This window comes from Heterodontus francisci, chromosome 4 (genome assembly GCF_036365525.1).
Source record: "Heterodontus francisci isolate sHetFra1 chromosome 4, sHetFra1.hap1, whole genome shotgun sequence".
In the NCBI taxonomy this organism is placed as follows: domain Eukaryota; kingdom Metazoa; phylum Chordata; class Chondrichthyes; order Heterodontiformes; family Heterodontidae; genus Heterodontus; species Heterodontus francisci.
This window is the reverse complement of record NC_090374.1, coordinates 947,050-969,267: the sequence shown is the minus strand read 5'-3', so window position 1 is coordinate 969,267 and position 22,218 is coordinate 947,050. Positions and strand designations below refer to the sequence as shown.

The 22,218-nt window shown below is 52.8% G+C and overlaps 1 protein-coding gene across 2 annotated transcripts in view; it reads right to left on the bottom strand.

The window, feature by feature from the left end:
• Nucleotides 1-204: 204 nt before the first annotated feature.
• nup155 (nucleoporin 155) overlaps nt 205-22,218 on the bottom strand; it is a 560,589-nt gene continuing 538,575 nt past the window's right edge. For both annotated transcript variants that reach the window (XM_068029070.1, XM_068029071.1), the window contains 4 exons: nt 17,030-17,140; nt 11,440-11,576; nt 1,179-1,285; nt 205-877 (listed from right to left, as the gene is read on the bottom strand). In XM_068029070.1, the coding sequence (XP_067885171.1) occupies nt 739-877; nt 1,179-1,285; nt 11,440-11,576; nt 17,030-17,140 (494 nt within the window). In that variant the 3' untranslated portion in view covers nt 205-738. The remainder of the gene's footprint in view (nt 878-1,178; nt 1,286-11,439; nt 11,577-17,029; nt 17,141-22,218) is intronic.

The window sequence follows — 22,218 nt, the reverse complement described above, 5'->3', positions numbered from 1 at the left end:
CCTTTGTCCCAGGACAGCTTTGTTATTTAATCTCTCCTGCCCTCTGCCCTAGCAGTGTAGCAAAATATCACTGTGCAGTATTTGAGTGTGAAATTAAGTGTGTATGTAATTGAACATGTGTGTCAGAGTGTGAGCGAGCCAGTGTAATTGATGCAGTCATGTTTAATGTGTTTACAAATAAAACAGTGACAAACTCACATCTCAAACTATCCAAGGTTCACCTTTATTCAATTTCTCTTCTGGAAGGTACTTTACATTAAAAAATGAAAACATTTTTATATTGATCACATAAAAACAAAGCTGTTTGACTCTTGCACAGAACATTCTTCCTGGTGCAGTATCTAAACTGTGACAGGGCTGGGTTGTGTGTCAGCTGGTGAATTTATTCTCCAAGAGGAATCCTCAAGCATATCCATGGAACAGGAAGCCACACACGGAGCTGCTCACCAAATCTCTGCCATTCCAGAGAAGCCATTCAGTTCCACAGACGCCACCTGACTGTGATCGCTGTGTCAAACTGAACAAGTCCTGCAGTCGGTTTGCTGGAAGTCTCAACCCTCCAACTGAACTGCTAGAAGGTAAACTACAATGAAATGAAAGGTGCATTATGAATTGGGATGGCAGAGATTGAGTTAACGAGCAGACTGTCGATCATGGCCACATGGGATTCTTCAAAGTATATACTGCAGCAATCCTGTGTTGAGAGTGTCTGGAGGACTCTGATGTCTAGAAAGGCCATCAGTGCAGGCGGTCGAGTTTAGCCTGCAGCGATTTGAAATTTCCGATTGTTGTCTGTAAGGTGCTGGTGGGACTCATAGACTGAAGTTCAACAAGGAATCGCCCAATTGCATCCAGGCAGCTGTTGGTGAATCGCCGTCTGTAACAGAGGAAAAGCTCACAACATCCAATCACCGCGTCCCGAGTCACCGGCCATTCACTGCGCCCCGAGCCACCGGCCATTCACCGCGCCCCGAGCCACCGGCCATTCACCGAGCCCCGAGCCACCGGCCATTCACCGCGCCCCGAGCCACCGGCCATTCACTGCGCCCCGAGTCACTGGCCAATCACCGCGCCCAGAGTTACCGGCCATTCACTGTGCCCCGAGCCACCGGCCATTCACTCCAAAGCACTCGCTACAGTTGGTGTGAGATGTCTTGCTACAGAGAACCCACACTCACCTCTCATGGGCTGGAACTTTGTTGGGTTCTTGCACGTAGGCACTGAGAAGGACATGAATACACTCCAGTAAGTGGAGGGGCTTTTTAACCCTCTGCCAATAAGGATCCTAAACAAAGAGCACATCAAAGAGTCAGAAATTGCAAAAGAAAACAAAGCTCAGGTAATATTAACAGCCTCACAGTACTGAGATATGTATTACTGAAAACAGACACACACAGGAACTCTCTCACTCACATACACACAAGCTCATTTCAATGGCGGGGTGGGGGGGGGTGGTTTAAACTAATTTGGCAGGGGGATGGGACACAGAGTGGAGGTAGAGCAGCGGGTAATATAGAACAGAAAGTGAGTCTGCCTGGAAAGCAGAGCAAATGTAGACCTGGTAAGGCACAAGGGAAAAATGCAAGGTTGGATTGCATCTATTTCAATGCAACTAGTCTTAGAATAGAACATTACAGCGCAGTACAGGCCCTTCGGCCCTCGATGTTGCGCCGACCTGTGAAACCATCTGACCTACACTATTCCATTTTCATCCATATGTCTATCCAATGACCACTTAAATGCCCTGAAAGTTGGCGAGTCTACTACTGTTGCAGGCAGGGCGTTCCACGCCCCTACTACTCTCTGAGTAAAGAAACTACCTCTGACATCTGTCCTATATCTATCACCCCTCAACTTAAAGCTATGTCCCCTCGTGTTTGCCATCACCATCCGAGGAAAAAGACTCTCACTATCCACCCTATCTAACCCTCTGATTATCTTGTATGTCTCTATTATGTCACCTCTCCTCCTCCTTCTCTCTAACGAAAACAACCTCACGTCCCTCAGCCTTTCCTCGTAAGACCTTCCCTCCATACCAGGCAACATCCTAGTAAATCTCCTCTGCACCCTTTCCATAGCTTCCACATCCTTCCTATAATGCGGTGACCAGAACTGCACGCAATACTCCAGGTGCGGTCTCACAAGAGTTTTGTACAGCTGCATCATGACTTCGTGGCTCCTAAACTCGATCCCCCTACTAATAAAAGCTAACACACCATATGCCTTCTTAACAGCCCTATTAACCTGGGTAGCAACCTTCAGGGATTTATGTACCTGGACACCAAGATCTCTCTGCTCATCTACACTACCAAGAATCTTCCCATTAGCCCAGTACTCTGCATTCCTGTTACTCCTTCCAAAGTGAATCACCTCACACTTTTCCGCATTAAACTCCATTTGCCATCTCTCAGCCCAGCTCTGCAGCCTATCTATGTCCCTCTGTAACCTACAACATCCTTCGGCACTATCCACAACTCCACCGACCTTCGTGTCATCCGCAAATTTACTAACCCACCCTTCTACACCCTCATCCAGGTCATTTATAAAAATGACAAACATCAGTGGCCCCAAAACAGATCCTTCCGGTACACCACTAGTAACTAAACTCCAGGATGAACATTTGCCATCAACCACCACCCTCTGTCTTCTTTCAGCTAGCCAATTTCTGATCCAAAGCACTAAATCACCTTCAACCCCATACTTCCGTATTTTCTGCAATAGCCTACCGTGGGGAACCTTATCAAACGCCTTACTGAAATCCATATACACCACATCCACGGCTTTACCCTCATCCACCTGTTTGGTCACCTTCTCAAAAAACTCAATAAGGTTTGTGAGGCACGACCTACCCTTCACAAAACCGTGCTGACTATCGCGAATGAACTTATTCTTTTCAAGATGATTATAAATCCTGTCTCTTATAACCTTTTCCAACATTTTACCCACAACCGAAGTAAGGCCCACAGGTCTATAATTACCAGGGCTGTCTCTACTCCCCTTCTTGAACAAGGGGACAATATTTGCTATCCTCCAGTCTTCCGGCATTATTCCTGTCTAAATGACGACATAAAGATCAAGGACAAAGGCTCTGCAATATCCTCCCTGGCTTCCCAGAGAATCCTAGGATAAATCCCATCTGGCCCAGGGGACTTATCTATTTTCACACTTTCCAAAATTGCTAACACCTCCTCCTTGTGAACCTCAATCCCATCTAGCCTAGTAGTCTGAATCTCAGTATTCTCCTCGACAACACTTTCTTTCTCTACTGTAAATACTGACGCAAAATATTCATTTAACGCTTCCCCTATCCCCTCTGATTCCACACACAACTTCCCACTACTATCCTTGATTGGCCCTAATCTAACTCTAGTCATTCTTTTATTCCTGATACACCTATAGAAAGCCTTAGGGTTTTCCTTGATCCTATCTGCCAATGACTTCTCGTGTCCTCTCCTTGCTCTTCTTAGCTCTCCCTTCAGATCCTTCCTGGCTAGCTTGTAACTCTCAAGCGCCCTAACTGAGCGCCCTTACTAGAAAGGCAGATAAAATGAGGGTGTTGATTAGCACATGGGAATACGATATTATTGCTATCACAGAGAAATGGTTGAGGGAGGGACAGGACTGGCAGCTCAATATTCCAGGGTATAGAATCTTCAAGCATGACAGGGGAGAGGATAAAAGAGGAGGTGGCATTGCACTGTTGATTAGGGAGTCAATTACTGCAGTAAGGAGGGATGACATCTTAGAAGGTTCCTCAAATGAGGCCATATGGGTAGAACTTAAAAACAAAATGGGGGCAATCACTTGGCTGGGTGTGTACTACAGACCTCCAAACAGTCAGCAAGAGATAAGAGGAGCAGATATGTAGGGCAAATCTCAGAGAGGTGTAAAAATAATAAGGTAATAATAGTAGGGGATTTCAACTTCCCCTATATCAACTGGGCTAGTCTTAGTGCAAAAGACTTAAAGGGGGCGGAATCCTTAAAATGCATACAGGAGAGCTTTTTGAGCCAGTACACAGAAAGTCCTACAAGAGAAGGGGCAGTACTGGACCTAATCCTAGGGAATGAAGCCGGTCAAGTGGTAGAAGTGTCAGTGGGGAAGCATTTCAGGATAGTGACCATAACTTTGTAAGATTTAAGATAGTTATGGAAAAGGACAAAGACGGCCCGGAAATAAAGGTACTGAATTGGGGGAAGGCCGATTTCAATATGATAAAACAGGATCTGGCCAAAGTGGACTGGGAGCAGCTACTTGTCGAAAAGTCTACATCACATCAGTGGGAAACATTCAAAGAGGAAATTGTGAGAGCTCAGAGCCAACATGTACCCGTTAAGGTGAAGGGTAGGACCAACAAGTCCAGGGAACCCTGGATGTCAAGGGATATAAAGCATTGGATCAGGAAAAAAAAAGGAGGCTCACGGCAGATGCCAAGCACTGAAAACAGCGGAGGCACTAGAGGAGTATAGAAAGTGTAGGGTGGCACTTAAAAAACTAATTAGGAGAGCGAAGAGGGGACATGAAAAAACAGTGGCGGGCAAGATAAAGGAAAATCCCAAGGCATTTTATAAGTATATTAAGGGTATGAAGATAAACAGGGAAAGAGTAGGGCCCATTAGGGACCAAAGTGGTAATCTGTGTGTAGAGCCGGAGGATACAGGTGAGGTTTTAAATGATTACTTTTCATCTGTGTTCACTATGGAGAAGGACGATGTAGGTGTAGAGATTGGAGGGGGATTGTGATATACTTGAACATATTAGCACAGAAAGGGAGGAAATATTAGCTGTTTTAGAGGGCTTAAAAGTGGATAAATCCCCAGGCCCAGATGAGATGAATCCCAGGCTGTTATGTGAGGCAAGGGAGGAGATAGCAGGGGCTTTGATACAAATTTTCAAATCCTCTCTGGCCACAGGAGAGGTGCCAGAGGACTGGAAGACAGCGAATGTGGTACCATTATTCAAGAAGGGTAGTAGGGATAAACCAGGTAATTACAGGCTGGTGAGTCTATCATCAGTGGTTGGGAAAATATGGGAAAAAATTCTGAGGAACAGGATTAATCTCCACTTGGAGAGGCAGCGATTAATCAGGGATCGTCAGCATGGCTTTGTCAGGGAAAGATCGTGTCTAACTAACTTTATTGAATTTTTCGAGGTGACTAGATGTGTAGATGAGGGTAAAGCATTTGATGTAGTCTACATGGATTTCAGTAAGGCTTTTGATAAGGTCCCACATGGGAGATTGGTTAAGAAGGTAAGAGCCCATGGGATCCAGGGAAATTTGGCAAATTGGATCCAAAATTGGCTTAGTGGCAGGAGGCAGAGTGTAATGGTGGAGGATTGTTTTTGCGAGTGGAAGCCTGCGACCAGTAGTGTACCGCAGGGATCGGTGCTGGGACCCTTGCTGTTTGTACTGTACATTAATGATTTAGACATGAATATAGGAGGCATGATCAGTAAGTTTGCAGATGACATGAAAATTGGTGGTGTTGTAAATCGTGAGGAGGAAAGCCTTAGATTACAGGACGATATAGATGGGCGGAGCAGTGGCAAATGGAATTTAATCCTGAGCAGTGTGAGGTAATGCATTTTGGGAGGACTAACAAGGCAAGGGAATATACAATGGATGGTAGGACCCTAGGAAGTACAGAGGGTCAGACGGACCTTGGTGTACTTGTCCATAGATCACTGAAGGCAGCAGCACAGGTAGATAAGGTGGTTAGGATGGTACATGGGATACTCGCCTTTATTAGCTGAGGCACAGAATATAAAAGCAGGGAGGTTATGATGGAGCTGTATAAAACGCTAGTTAGGCCACAGCTGGAGTACTGTGTATAGTTCTGGGCACCACACTATAGGAAGGATGTGATTGTACTGGAGAGGGTGCAGAGGAGATTCACCAGAATGTTGCCTGGGCTGGAGCATTTCAGCTATGAAGAGAGATTGAAAAGGCTAGGGTTGTTTTCCTTAGAGCAGAGAAGGCTGGGGGGATATGATTGAGGTATACAAAATTATGAGGGGCATTGATAGGTTAGATAGGAAGAAACTTTTTCCCTTAGCACAGGGGTCAAGAACCAGGGGGCATAGATTTAGGGTAAGGGGCCGGAGGTTCAGGGGGGATTTGACGAAAAATGTTTTCACCCAGAGGGTGGTTGGAATCTGGAACACACTACCTGAAGAGGTGGTGGAGGCAGGAACCCTCACAACATTTAAGAAGTATTTAGATGAACACTTGAAACGCCATAGCATACAAAGCTATGGGCCAAGTGCAGGAATATGGGATTAGAATAGTTGGGTGCTGGATGGCCGGCACAGACACGATGGGCCTGTTTCTGTGCTGTATAACTCTATGACTCTAATAGGGTTTAATGTGTAACATGATCATTGGGGAGATGGTGGCATAGTGGCAAAGTCGCTGAACTAGTCATCTAGAGGCCCAGGCTAGTGCCCTGGGGACACGGGTTCAAATCCCACCAGGGCAGCTAGTGGAACTGAAATTCAATTAAAAAATAACAATCTGGACTGGTGCCATGAAACTATCATCAGTTGTTATAAAAACCCATCTGATTCACTAATGTCCTTTATGAAGGAAATCTGTCTGCCATCTTTACCTGGTCTGGCCTACATGAACTCCAGCCCACAGCAACTGCCCTCTGAAATGGCCAACAATTGCTGGCTTTGCCAGTGATGCTCACATCCCATGAAAGAATAAAAACAAAGACTCCCCCACAAGCATCTACCCTTCAAGTCCTCTCAGGATTTTATATGTTTCAATAAGATCACCTCTCACTCTTCCAAACTCCAATGGGTATAGACCCAGTTGCTCAACCTTTCCTCACAAGACAACTCATTCTTCCCAGGAGTCAGTCGAGTGAGCCTCCTCTGAACTGCTTCTAATTCAATTATATCCTTTCTTAAGTAAGGAGACCAAAACTGTACACAGTTGCAGTCCAACTAAGGCCTTGTACAGCTTTGGCAACACCTCTCCACTTTTATGCTTGATTCCCCCTACAATAAATGCCAACATGCCATTTGTTTTCCTAATTACTTGCAGTACCTGAATGCTATCCTTTTGTGATTGATATACCAGGACACCCAGATCCCACTGTACTTTTTTGTAGCGGCGACAGGGAGAGTGAGGTGGCAGCTGGGTAAGTAAGTCCCATATATTTGGGCCTTTTCTGAACCCGAGACACTACACCAGTAGTGTCTCCCACCCGCCCTCCTCCTCTAACCAAAAAAAAGGACTCGGTGGTGTGTAGATAAGGTAAGGCTTTTTCTATTTCTTTTCTTTTTTCCGTGTGATTGGGAAAAACTTTTCGTTCCTTTTTCATTTATCTAAGTTAAGACTAAGTTAAGCTTAAGATTAAAAATGGCAGGAGATCTCAGACCCGTGTCATGCTCCTCTTGCTCAATGTGGGAGCTCAGGGACACGGCTGATGTCCCTGAATCCTTCACGTGCTGGAAGTGTGTCCAGCTGCAGCTCTTGTTAGACCGCATGACGGCTCTGGAGCTGCGGATGGACTCACTTTGGAGCATCCGCGATGCTGAGGAGGTCGTGGATAGCACGTTTAGCGAATTGGTCACACCGCAGATTAGGATTGCTGAGGGAGAAAGGGAATGGGTGACCAAAAGGCAGAGAAAGAGCAGGAAGGCAGTACAGGTGTCCCCTGCGGTCATCTCCCTCCAAAACAGGTATACCGTTGTGGATACTGTTGGGGGAGATGGCTCACCAGGGGAAGGCAACAGTAGCCAGGTTCATGGCACCGTGGCTGGCTCTGCTGTTCAGAAGGGCGGGAAAAAGAGTGGAAGGGCTATAGTCATAGGGGATTCGATTGTAAGGGGAGTAGATAGGCGGTTCTGTGGTCGAAAACGAGACTCCCGAATGGTATGTTGCCTCCCAGGTGCACGGGTCAGGGATGTCTCAGATCGGCTGCAGAACATTCTGAAGGGGGAGGGTGAACAGCCAGTTGTCGTTGTGCACATAGGCACCAATGATATAGGTAAAAAACGGGATGAGGTCCTACAAGCAGAGTTTAGGGAGTTAGGAGCCAAGTTAAAAAGTAGGACCTCAGAGGCAGTAACCTCAGGATTGCTACCAGTGCCACGTGATAGTCAGAGTAGAAATGAAAGAATAGTCAGGATGAATGCGTGGCTTGAGAGATGGTGCAGGAGGGAGGGGTTCAGATTTTTGGGACATTGGGACCGGTTCTGGGGGAGGTGGGACTATTACAAATTGGACGGTCTACACCTGGGCCGGACTGGAACCAATGTCCTTGGGGGTGCTTTTGCTAACGCTGTTGGGGAGGGTTTAAACTAATGTGGCAGGGGGATGGGAACCAAATGAGGTCAGTGGACAGTAAGGAGGTAGTAACTAAAGCCTGTAAGGAACTAGATAATGAAGTCAGCGTGACTAAGGGAAAGAGTAGGCAGGGAGCAGATGATGAATATAAAGGGACTGGTGGTCTGAGGTGCATTTGTTTTAATGCAAGAAGTGTAGTTGGTAAGGCAGATGAACTTAGGGCTCGGATTAGTACCTGGGAGTATGATGTTATTGCTATTACTGAGACTTGGTTGAGGGAAGGGCACGATTGGCAACTAAATATCCCAGGATATCGATGCTTCAGGCGGGATAGAGAGGGAGGTAAAAGGGGTGGAGGAGTTGCATTACTGGTCAAAGAGGATATCACAGCTGTGCTGAAGGAGGGCACTATGGAGGACTCGAGCAGTGAGGCAATATGGGCAGAACTCAGAAATAGGAAGGGTGCGGTAACAATGTTGGGGCTGTACTACAGGCCTCCCAACAGCGAGCGTGAGATAGAGGTACAAATATGTAAACAGATTATGGAAAGATGTAGGAGCAACAGGGTGGTGGTGATAGGAGATTTTAATTTTCCCAACATTGACTGGGATTCGCTTAATGTTAGAGGTCCAGATGGAGCAGAATTTGTAAGGAGCATCCAGGAGGGTTTTCTAGAGCAGTATGTAAATAGTCCAACTCGGGAAGGGGCCATACTGGACCTGGTGTTGGGGAATGAGCCCGGCCAGGTTGTTGAAGTTTCAGTAGGGGACTACTTTGGGAATAGTGATCACAATTCCGTAAGTTTTAGAATACTCATGGACAAAGACGAGAGTGGTCCTAAAGGAAGAGTGCTAAATTGGGGGAAGGTCAACTATACCAAAATTCGGCAGGAGCTGGGGAATGTAGATTGGGAGCAGCTGTTTGAAGATAAATCCACATTTGATATGTGGGAGGCTTTTCAAGAGAGATTGATTAGCGTGCAGGAGAGACATGTTCCTGTGAAAATGAGGGATAGAAATGGCAAGATTAGGGAGCCATGGATGACAGGTGAAATTGTGAGACTAGCTAAGAGGAAAAAGGAAGCATACATAAGGTCTAGGAGGCTGAAGAAAGACGAAGCTTTGGAAGAATATCGGGAATGTAGGACCAATCTGAAACGAGGAATTAAGAGGGCTAAAAGGGGTCATGAAATATCTTTAGCAAACAGGTTTAAGGAAAATCCCAAAGCCTTTTATTCATATATAAGGAGCAAGAGGGTAACTAGAGAAAGGATTGGCCCACTAAAGGACAAAGGAGGAATGTTATGCTTGGAGTCAGAGAAAATGGGTGAGATTCTAAACGAGTACTTTGTATCAACGAGGAGAGGGACATGACGGATGTTGAGGTTAGGGACAGATGTTTGATTACTCTTGGTCAAGTTGGCATAAGGAGGGAGATAGTGTTGGGTATTCTAAAAGGCATTAAGGTGGACAAGTCCCCAGGTCCGGATGGGATCTATCCCAGGTTACTGAGGGAAGCGAGAGAGGAAATAGCTGGGGCCTTAACAGATATCTTTGCAGCATCCTTAAACACGGGTGAGGTCCCGGAGGACTGGAGAATTGCTAATGTTGTCCCCTTGTTTAAGAAGGGTAGCAGGGATAATCCAGGTAATTATAGACCGGTGAGCCTGACGCCAGTGGTAGGGAAGCTGCTGGAGAAGATACTGAGGGATAGGATCTATTCCCATTTGGAAGAAAATGGGCTTATCAGTGATAGGCAACATGGTTTTGTGCAGGGAAGGTCATGTCTTACCAACTTAATAGAATTCTTTGAGGAAGTGACAAAGTTGATTGATGAGGGAAGGGCTGTTGATGTCATATGCATGGACTTCAGTAGGGCGTTTGATAAGGTTCCCCATGGTAGGTTGATGGAGAAAGTGAAGTCGCATGGGGTCCAGGGTGTACTAGCTAGATGGATAAAGAACTGGCTGGGCAACAGGAGACAGAGAGTAGCAGTGGAAGGGAGTTTCTCAAAATGGAGACGTGTGACCAGTGGTGTTCCACAGGGATCCGTGCTGGGACCACTGTTGTTTGTGATATACATAAATAATTTGGAGGAAAGTATAGGAGGTCTGATTAGCAAGTTTGCAGACGACACTAAGATTGGTGGAGTAGCAGATAGTGAAGGGGACTGTCAGAGAATACAGCAGAATATAGATAGATTGGAGAGTTGGGCAGAGAAATGGCAGATGGAGTTCAATCCGGGCAAATGCGAGGTGATGCATTTTGGAAGATCCAATTCAAGAGTGAACTATACAGTAAATGGAAAAGTCCTGGGGAAAATTGATGTACAGAGAGATTTGGGTGTTCAGGTCCATTGTTCCCTGAAGATGACAACGCAGGTCAATCGAGTAGTCAAGAAGGCATACGGCATGCTTTCCTTCATCGGACGGGGTATTGAGTACAAGAGTTGGCAGGTCATGTTACAGTTGTATAAGAATTTGGTTCGGCCACATTTGGAATACTGCGTGCAGTTCTGGTCGCCACATTATCAAAAGGATGTAGATGTTTTGGAGAGGGTGCAGAGGAGGTTCACCAGGATGTTGCCTGGTATGGAGAGCGCTAGCTATGAAGAGAGGTTGAGTAGATTAGGATTATTTTCATTAGAAAGACGGAGGTTGAGGGGGGAACCTGATTGAGGTGTACAAAATCATGAGAGGTCTAGACAGGGTGGATAGCAAGAAGCTTTTTCCGAGAGTGGGGGATTCAATTACAAGGGGACACGAGTTCAAAGTGAGAGGGGAAAAGTTTAGGGGGGATATGCGTGGAAAGTTCTTTACGCAGAGGGTGGTGGGTGCCTGGAACGCGTTGCCAGCAGAGGTGGTAGATGCGAACACGATGGCGTCTTTTAAGATGTATCTAGACAGATACATGAATGGGCAGGAAGTAAAGAGATACAGAACCTTAGAAAATAGGCGACAGGTTTAGAGAGAGGATCTGGATCGGCGCAGGCTTGGAGGGCCGAAGGGCCTGTTCCTGTGCTGTAATTTTCTTTGTTCTTTGTACTGTCGTTTTGCACACACTCCTGTCGGGGTCAAGCTAACATTTGCATATACACTCAGCCCCCAAGGGCACTGTCTAAACTTTCCAATCCACCCTTACCCGTGTTTTGAAGAGCTGATTATACACCTCCAGCAGCCTGGGTAAGGATATTCCTATCTCTTGCATGGTGAAGGTCACAAAGCCAGTGTCCCAGGTAAGCACACAGGATTGCTGCTCCAGGTACTGGACCAAGAACTCTGCAAAAGGAATGAGAACAGTTATATGCATGTCCATGCGATACCACCTCATCCTGGACACCTTCCTCGACTCTCTGGCTCCATGAGCAGCTTCCCTAACCCATGGCCTGATATACGATTGTGCCCATTGGATGCATCTGTCGTTATTCTCCAGCAGGGAGTCATGCACAGTACGGATGGAGAGTCTCTGTCTGGATGGCTTTCTGTGGTGGCACTTCCCACTTCCACACCCTCTCCTCTCCAGTGCTCCTCCTCTTCCCTCTTTGGACTAACAATAAATGGCCTGTACTGTGGGTGGTGTCAGCTGTTTAAATCCAGCAGATGCCTGGTCAAATCTACAGTTCCCGAGGCACACTGCTATAAAACTACATCTAACCTTGCAAATTAGGGAGGAGGATGTGGTGCCAACGGGGCAGGGGGAAGACATAATGTTTGGCAACAGGGAGGGGTGGGGGGCGGTGGGAGAATATGGGAGGGGGCGGAGGGAGAACGAGGGGTTGGGGGGGGGGGAAGAACGAGGGGCTGGGGGGGGAAGAACGAGGGGCTGGGGGGGGGGGGGGAAGAACGAGGGGCTGGGGGGGGGGGGGAAGAACGAGGGGCTGGGGGGGGGGGAAGAACGAAGGGCTGGGGGGGGAACGAGGGGCTGGGGGGGGAACGAGGGGCTGGGGGGGGAACGAGGGGCTGGGGGGGGAACGAGGGGCTGGGGGGGGAACGAGGGGCTGGGGGGGGAACGAGGGGCTGGGGGGGGAACGAGGGGCTGGGGGGGGAACGAGGGGCTGGGGGGAGAACGAGGGGCTGGGGGGGGAACGAGGGGCTGGGGGGGGAACGAGGGGCTGGGGGGAAGAACGAGGGGCTGGGGGGAAGAACGAGGGGCTGGGGGGAAGAACGAGGGGCTGGGGGGGGGGGAAGAACGAGGGGCTGGGGGGGGGAAGAACGAGGGGCTGGGAGGGGGGGAAGAACGAGGGGCTGGGGGGGGGGGGGGGAAGAACGAGGGGCTGGGGGGGGGGAAGAACGAAGGGCTGGGGGGGGAACGAGGGGCTGGGGGGGGAACGAGGGGCTGGGGGGGGAACGAGGGGCTGGGGGGGGAACGAGGGGCTGGGGGGGGAACGAGGGGCTGGGGGGGGAACGAGGGGCTGGGGGGGGAACGAGGGGCTGGGGGGGGAACGAGGGGCTGGGGGGGGAACGAGGGGCTGGGGGGGGAACGAGGGGCTGGGGGGGGAACGAGGGGCTGGGGGGGGAACGAGGGGCTGGGGGGGGAACGAGGGGCTGGGGGGGGAACGAGGGGCTGGGGGGGAACGAGGGGCTGGGGGGGGAACGAGGGGCTGGGGGGGGGAACGAGGGGCTGGGGGGGGAACGAGGGGCTGGGGGGGGAACGAGGGGCTGGGGGGGGAACGAGGGGCTGGGGGGGAACGAGGGGCTGGGGGGGGAACGAGGGGCTGGGGGGGGAACGAGGGGCTGGGGGGGGAACGAGGGGCTGGGGGGGGAACGAGGGGCTGGGGGGGGAACGAGGGGCTGGGGGGGGAACGAGGGGCTGGGGGGGGAACGAGGGGCTGGGGGGGGAACGAGGGGCTGGGGGGGGAACGAGGGGCTGGGGGGGGAACGAGGGGCTGGGGGGGGAACGAGGGGCTGGGGGGGGAAACGAGGGGCTGGGGGGGGAACGAGGGGCTGGGGGGAAGAACGAGGGGCTGGGGGGAAGAACGAGGGGCTGGGGGGAAGAACGAGGGGCTGGGGGGAAGAACGAGGGGCTGGGGGGAAGAACGAGGGGCTGGGGGGAAGAACGAGGGGCTGGGGGGAAGAACGAGGGGCTGGGGGGAAGAACGAGGGGCTGGGGGGAAGAACGAGGGGCTGGGGGGAAGAACGAGGGGCTGGGGGGAAGAACGAGGGGCTGGGGGAAGAACGAGGGGCTGGGGGGAAGAACGAGGGGCTGGGGGGAAGAACGAGGGGCTGGGGGGAAGAACGAGGGGCTGGGGGGAAGAACGAGGGGCTGGGGGGAAGAACGAGGGGCTGGGGGGAAGAACGAGGGGCTGGGGGGAAGAACGAGGGGCTGGGGGGAAGAACGAGGGGCTGGGGGGAAGAACGAGGGGCTGGGGGGAAGAACGAGGGGCTGGGGGGAAGAACGAGGGGCTGGGGGGAAGAACGAGGGGCTGGGGGGAAGAACGAGGGGCTGGGGGGAAGAACGAGGGGCTGGGGGGAAGAACGAGGGGCTGGGGGGAAGAACGAGGGGCTGGGGGGAAGAACGAGGGGCTGGGGGGAAGAACGAGGGGCTGGGGGGAAGAACGAGGGGCTGGGGGGAAGAACGAGGGGCTGGGGGGAAGAACGAGGGGCTGGGGGGAAGAACGAGGGGCTGGGGGGAAGAACGAGGGGCTGGGGGGAAGAACGAGGGGCTGGGGGGAAGAACGAGGGGCTGGGGGGAAGAACGAGGGGCTGGGGGGGGGGGAAGAATGAGGGGCTGGGGGGGGGGGGAAGAATGAGGGGCTGGGGGGGGGGGGAAGAAAGAGGGGCTGGGGGGGGAAGAACGAAGGGCTGGGGGGGGGAAGAACGAGGGGCTGGGGGGGGGGGAAGAACGAGGGGCTGGGGGGGGGGGGGAAGAACGAGGGGCTGGGGGGGGGGAAGAACGAGGGGCTGGGGGGGGAAGAACGAGGGGCTGGGGGGGGAACGAGGGGCTGGGGGGGGGGGAAGAACGAGGGGCTGGGGGGGGAAGAACGAGGGGCTGGGGGGGGGGGAAGAACGAGGGGCTGGGGGGGGAAGAACGAGGGGCTGGGGGGGGGGGGAAGAACGAGGGGCTGGGGGGGGAAGAACGAGGGGCTGGGGGGGGAACGAGGGGCTGGGGGGGGGGGAAGAACGAGGGGCTGGGGGGGGAAGAACGAGGGGCTGGGGGGGGGAAGAACGAGGGGCTGGGGGGGGGAAGAACGAGGGGCTGGGGGGGGGAAGAACGAGGGGCTGGGGGGGGAAGAACGAGGGGCTGGGGGGGGAAGAACGAGGGGCTGGGGGGGGAAGAACGAGGGGCTGGGGGGGGAACGAGGGACTGGGGGGGGAACGAGGGGCTGGGGGGGGAAGAACGAGGGGCTGGGGGGGGAACGAGGGACTGGGGGGGGAACGAGGGGCTGGGGGGGGAACGAGGGGCTGGGGGGGGAACGAGGGGCTGGGGGGGGAACGAGGGGCTGGGGGGGGAACGAGGGGCTGGGGGGGGAACGAGGGGCTGGGGGGGGAACGAGGGGCTGGGGGGGGAACGAGGGGCTGGGGGGGGAACGAGGGGCTGGGGGGGGAACGAGGGGCTGGGGGGAAGAACGAGGGGCTGGGGGGAAGAACGAGGGGCTGGGGGGAAGAACGAGGGGCTGGGGGGAAGAACGAGGGGCTGGGGGGAAGAACGAGGGGCTGGGGGGAAGAACGAGGGGCTGGGGGGAAGAACGAGGGGCTGGGGGGAAGAACGAGGGGCTGGGGGGAAGAACGAGGGGCTGGGGGGAAGAACGAGGGGCTGGGGGGGGGGGAAGAACGAGGGGCTGGGGGGGGGGGAAGAACGAGGGGCTGGGGGGGGGGGAAGAACGAGGGGCTGGGGGGGGGGGGAAGAACGAGGGGCTGGGGGGGGGAAGAACGAAGGGCTGGGGGGGGAACGAGGGGCTGGGGGGGGAACGAGGGGCTGGGGGGGGAACGAGGGGCTGGGGGGGGAACGAGGGGCTGGGGGGGGAACGAGGGGCTGGGGGGGGAACGAGGGGCTGGGGGGGGAACGAGGGGCTGGGGGGGGAACGAGGGGCTGGGGGGGGAACGAGGGGCTGGGGGGGGAACGAGGGGCTGGGGGGGGAACGAGGGGCTGGGGGGGGAACGAGGGGCTGGGGGGGGAACGAGGGGCTGGGGGGGGAACGAGGGGCTGGGGGGGGAACGAGGGGCTGGGGGGGGAACGAGGGGCTGGGGGGGGAACGAGGGGCTGGGGGGGGAACGAGGGGCTGGGGGGGGAACGAGGGGCTGGGGGGGGAACGAGGGGCTGGGGGGGGAACGAGGGGCTGGGGGGGGAACGAGGGGCTGGGGGGGGAACGAGGGGCTGGGGGGGGAACGAGGGGCTGGGGGGGGAACGAGGGGCTGGGGGGGGAACGAGGGGCTGGGGGGGGAACGAGGGGCTGGGGGGGGAACGAGGGGCTGGGGGGGGAACGAGGGGCTGGGGGGGGAACGAGGGGCTGGGGGGAAGAACGAGGGGCTGGGGGGAAGAACGAGGGGCTGGGGGGAAGAACGAGGGGCTGGGGGGAAGAACGAGGGGCTGGGGGGAAGAACGAGGGGCTGGGGGGAAGAACGAGGGGCTGGGGGGAAGAACGAGGGGCTGGGGGGAAGAACGAGGGGCTGGGGGGAAGAACGAGGGGCTGGGGGGAAGAACGAGGGGCTGGGGGGAAGAACGAGGGGCTGGGGGGAAGAACGAGGGGCTGGGGGGAAGAACGAGGGGCTGGGGGGAAGAACGAGCGGCTGGGGGGAAGAACGAGGGGCTGGGGGGAAGAACGAGGGGCTGGGGGGAAGAACGAGGGGCTGGGGGGAAGAACGAGGGGCTGGGGGGAAGAACGAGGGGCTGGGGGGAAGAACGAGGGGCTGGGGGGAAGAACGAGGGGCTGGGGGGAAGAACGAGGGGCTGGGGGGAAGAACGAGGGGCTGGGGGGAAGAACGAGGGGCTGGGGGGAAGAACGAGGGGCTGGGGGGAAGAACGAGGGGCTGGGGGGAAGAACGAGGGGCTGGGGGGAAGAACGAGGGGCTGGGGGGAAGAACGAGGGGCTGGGGGGAAGAACGAGGGGCTGGGGGGAAGAACGAGGGGCTGGGGGGAAGAACGAGGGGCTGGGGGGAAGAACGAGGGGCTGGGGGGAAGAACGAGGGGCTGGGGGGAAGAACGAGGGGCTGGGGGGAAGAACGAGGGGCTGGGGGGAAGAACGAGGGGCTGGGGGGAAGAACGAGGGGCTGGGGGGAAGAACGAGGGGCTGGGGGGAAGAACGAGGGGCTGGGGGGAAGAACGAGGGGCTGGGGGGGGGGGAAGAATGAGGGGCTGGGGGGGGGGGAAGAATGAGGGGCTGGGGGGGGGGGGAAGAAAGAGGGGCTGGGGGGGGAAGAACGAAGGGCTGGGGGGGGGGAAGAACGAGGGGCTGGGGGGGGGGGAAGAACGAGGGGCTGGGGGGGGGGGGAAGAACGAGGGGCTGGGGGGGGGGGGAAGAACGAGGGGCTGGGGGGGGGGGGAAGAACGAGGGGCTGGGGGGGGGGGGAAGAACGAGGGGCTGGGGGGGGGGGGAAGAACGAGGGGCTGGGGGGGGGGGGGAAGAACGAGGGGCTGGGGGGGGGGGAAGAACGAGGGGCTGGGGTGGGAAGAGACCGGGGAATGGGTGTGTCCTTACACAGAGAGAGAGAGCGAGACACTGTGTGTCACTATCAGCCAGAGACACTCTCTCGTTACTGTGATATCTTGCCCTGATTCGCTGATATGTACATACCAAGTGGAAAATAGCGTGGAGTCCCAGCATAAAGTTTTCCCAGAGACACAAGCTTCATACTCAGGGTCTGCATCCGATCCATGCAACTCATCAACCTGCTGTCAGCCAATTCTAAAAAAAAATCAGCAATGGGAAAGGTTAGAGGGACAGAGAGAGAAACACAGAAAGGAAGAGATTTCAGTTTTCCCACATCACAGAGAGACAAACGAGGGGTTGGCGGGGGGGGGGGGGGGAGGAGAACGAGGGGCTCGGGGAAGGGAGAATGAGGGGCTGGTGGGGGGGGGGTGAACGAGGGGCTGGTGGGGGGGGGGAGGCAGAACGAGGGGCCGGGGGGGGTGGAGAGAACGAGGGGCCGGGGGGGGTGGAGAGAACGAGGGGCCGGGGGGGGTGGAGAGAACGAGGGGCCGGGTGGGGTGGAGAGAACGAGGGGCCGGGTGGGGTGGAGAGAACGAGGGGCCGGGTGGGGTGGAGAGAACGAGGGGCCGGGTGGGGTGGAGAGAACGAGGGGCCGGGGGGGTGGAGAGAACGAGGGGCTGGGGGGGGTGGAGAGAACGAGGGGCTGGTGGGGTGGAGAGAACGAGGGGCTGGTGGGGGGGAGAGAACGAGGGGCTGGTGGGGGGGAGAACGAGGGGCTGGTGGGGGGGGGGGGGAAGAACGAGGGGCTGGTGGGGGGGGGGGAGAACGAGGGGCTGGTGGGGGGGGGGGGAGAACGAGGGGCTGGGGGAAGGGAGAACGAGGGGCTGGGGGAAGGGAGAACGAGGGGCTGGGGGAAGGGAGAACGAGGGGCTGGGGGAAAGGGAGAACGAGGGGCTGGGGGAAAGGGAGAACGAGGGGCTGGGGGAAAGGGAGAACGAGGGGCTGGGGGAAAGGGAGAACGAGGGGCTGGGGGAAAGGGAGAACGAGGGGCTGGGGGAAAGGGAGAACGAGGGGCTGGGGGAAAGGGAGAACGAGGGGCTGGGGGAAGGGAGAACGAGGGGCTGGGGGAAGGGAGAACGAGGGGCTGGGGGAAGGGAGAACGAGGGGCTGGTGGTGAGGGGGGGGGAGAGAACGAGGGTCTGGGGGGGTGGGGGGGAGAAAGAGAAAGAGAGAGAGAGGAAGACGGCGGGAGCAGCAGCAGGGAAAAATGGAAAAGTTTGGGAAGGTATGGTAAATCAAGTAGTAGAGAGAAGGCAAGAGAGAAAGGTATTAATATGGGAAATGATAAACAGACTGTGACAGGAAGGGACAGAGCGTACAAATCTAAGAGTAAATCAACTTTAAGGCTAGAGGTTACAAAAATAATAAAAGGACAAAACTAAAGGCTCTGTATCTGAATGCATGTAGCATTCGAAACAAAACAGAAGAACTGAGAGCACAGGATTTATATGCATTTGGAAAGGCATAGCCTGAATAGGGATAGTCAGTATGGCTTTTCGCGTGGGAAATCATGTCTCATGAATTTGACTGAGTTTTTTGAGGAGGTGACCAAGAGGATTGACAAGGGCAGGGCGATGGACGTTGTCTCCATGGACTTTAGCAAGGCCTTTGACAAGGTCCCACATGATAGGCTGGTCCAGAAAGTTCGAACACATGGGATCCAGGGTGAGCTAGCAAATTGGATACAAAATTGGCTTGGTGATAGGAGGCAGAGGGTGATAGTGGAGGGTTGTTTTTCAGATTGGAACCGGTGACCAGTGGTGTGCCGCAGGGATCGGTGCTGGGCCCTCTGTTGTTCGTCATATATATTAATGACTTTGATGTGAATGTAAGGGGCATGATTAGTAAGTTTGCAGATGACACCAAAATTGGTGGTATAGTGGAGAGTGGAGAAGGTTGTCTGAGGTTACAACAGGATATAGATCAACTGGGAAAGTGGGCAAGGGAGCGGCAAATGGAATTTAACGCAGACAAGTGCGAAGTGATGCATTTTGAGAAGTTAAACCAGGGCAGGACATATACAGTGAATGGCAGGGCCCTGGGGAGTGTTGTTGAGCAGAGACACCTTGGGGTGCAAGTACATAGTTCCCTGAAAGTGGCAACACAGGTCGACAGGGTGGTGAAGAAGGCCTATGGCATGCTTGCCTTCATTGACCGAGGCACTGAGTACAAGAGTTGGGACGTCATGTTACAGTTGTGCATAACGTTGGTTCGGCCGCATTTGGAGTACTGTGTACAGTTCTGGTCGCCGCACTACAGAAAAGATGTGATTAAGCTAGAGAGGGTGCAGAAAAGATTCACAAGGATGTTGCCTGGTTTGGAGAGCTTGAGTTATAAAGAGAGATTGGATAGGCTGGATCTGTTTTCCCTGGAGCGAAGGAGGCTGAGAGGGGACATGATAGAGGGATATAAAATTATGAGAGCCATAGATAGGATAGATAGCCAGAGTCTGTTTCCCATGGTAGGGGTGACTAAAACTAGAGGGCATAGATTTAAGGTGAGAGGGAGGTGGTTTAAAGGGGTTCAAAGGGGTAAATTTTTCACACAAAGAATAGCGGGTATCTGGAATGAGCTGCCAGAGGAGGTGGTGGAGGCAGGAACAGTAGTGACATTTAAGAGGCGTCTGGACAGGTACTTGAATGAGCAAGACATAGAAGGATATGGAATTAATGCAGGCAGGTGGGATTAGCCTAGATAGGCATTGTGGTCAGCATGGACGTGGTGGGCCGAAGGGCCTGTTTCTATGCTGTACGACTCCATGACTATGACAAATAGAAATAAGTAAGTACGATCTGACAGCCATTCCAGAAACATGACTGCAGGATGACATAGATTGGGACCTGAATATTGAAGGGTACATGGCATTTAGGAAGGACAGGAAGCGAGGAAAAGGTGGAGGGGTAGCTCTGTTAATTAATGATGGTATTAGCACAATAGAGAGGGATGACCTAAGTTCAGGAGACCAGGATGCAGAAGCAGTTTGGGTGGAGATGAGAAATCATAAAGGCAAGAAGTCACTTGTGGGAGTGGTGTACAGGCCACCTGACATCAACCACACTGTAGGACAGGGTATAAAGGAAGAAATAATGGCAGCTTGTCAGAAAGGTACAGCAATAATTATGGGGGATTTTGACCGACATATAGACTGGAAAAATGAGATGGGCAGAGGTAGCCTAGATGAGTACATAGAATGTTTTCGGGATAGTTTCTTGGAACAATACGTTCTGGAGCCAACCAGAGAGCAGGCTATACTAGACCTGGTATTCTGCAACGAGATCGGATTAATTAATGACCTCATAGTTAAGGCGCCCCTAGGTAGCAGTGATCATAATATGATTGAATTTTACATTTAGTTTGAGGGAGAGAAGAGTGGGCCGAAGACTAGCATTTTAAACTTAAATAAGGGAAATTATGAGGGCGTAGCTAGCTAAAGTGAACTGGCAAATCAGGTTAAGGGACAGTTCGATAGAGATGCAGTGGCAGACATTTAAGGGGATACTTCAGAATACACAGAATAGATACATTTCAACGAGAAAGAAAAATTCCAAGAGTGGGACCCGTCATCCGTGGTTAACTAAAACAGTTAAAGATAGAATCAAACTTAAAGAAAAAGCCTATAATTGCGCAAAGATGGGAGGCAGGTCAGAAGATTGGACAGAATATAAAAAACAGCAAAGAATGACGAAAAGATTGATTAGGCAAAATTAGAGTATGAGAGAAAGCTAGCTAGAAATATAAAGAGAGATAGTAAGAGTTCTATTGATATTTAAAAAAGAAAAGTTAACAAAGTGAGCGTTTGTCCTATAGAAAGTGAGTCTAGGGAATTAATAATGGATAATAAGGAGATGGCAGATGAATTGAACAGATATTTTGCATCAGTCTTCACTATTGAGGATACAAGTAATATCCAGTATTAGCTGTAAGTCAGCAAATGGAAGAGAGGGAGGAATTCAAGAAAATTACAATCACCAGGGAAGTAGTACTGAACAAAATTGTTAGAGCTGCAGGCTGACAAGTCCCCGGGTTCTGATGGACATCATTTTAGGGTGTTAAACAAGTGGCTAGTGAGATAATTGATGCATTAGTTTTAATGTTCCAAAATTTCCTAGATTCTGGGAAGGTCCTGTTAGATTGGAAAATAGCGAATCTAACTCCTTTATTCAAAAAGGGAGACAAAAAGCAGGCAACTACTGCCCAGTTAGCGTAACATCTGTCTTAGGGAACATGTTAGAAGCTATTATTAAAGACGTTATAGCAGGGCACTTAGCAAAATAGAAGGTAACCAGGCAGAGTCAACATGGTTTTGTGAAAGGGAAATCATGTTTAACCAATTTAGTGAACTTCTTTGAGGGAGTTACATGTGCTGCAGATAAAGGGGAACCAGTGGATGTATTGTATGTGGATTTCCAGAAGGCATTTGATAAGGTACCACATCAAAGGTTATTGCAGAAAATAAAAGCTCATGGTGCAGGGGGTAACATATTGGCATGGTTGGGGGGCAGGTAGAAGATTGGCCAGCTAACAGGAAACAAAGAATAGGCATAAATGGGTCATTTTCTGGTTAGCAAGATGTAACGAGTGGTGTGTCCCAGGGATCTGTGCTGGGGCCTCAACTTTTTACAATTTATATAAATGAGTTAGGACCGAAGGTATGGTTGCTAAATTTGCTGATGACACAAAGATAGGTGGGAAAGTAACTTGTGAAGAGGACATAAGGGGGCTACAAAGGGACATAGATAGGTTAAGTGAGTGGGCAACGATCTGGCAAATTGAGTATAATGTGGGAAAGTGGGAAATTGTCCACTTTGGCAGGAAGAATAAAAAAGCATATTATCTAAATGGTGAGAGATTGCAGAGCTCTGAGATGCAGAGGGATCTGGGTGTCCTAGTGCATGAATCACAAAAAGTTAGTATGCAGGTACAGCATGTAATTAGGAAAGCTAATAGAACGTTATCGTTTATCACAAGGGGAATTGAATACAAAAGTAGGGAGGTTATGCTTCAGTTATACAGGGCATTGGTGAAACCACATCTGGAGTACTGTGTACAGTACCGGTCTCCTTATTTAAGGAAGGATGTAAATGCGTTGGAGGCAGTACACATAACATTTACTAGACTAATACCTGGAATGGGTGGGCTGTCTTACGAGGAAAGATTGGACAGGCTAGGCTTGTATCTGCTTATTTAGAAGAGTAAGAGGCGACTTGATTGAAACATAAAAGATCTTGAGGGGTCTTGACAGGGTGGATGTGGAAAGGACGTTTTCCCTTGTG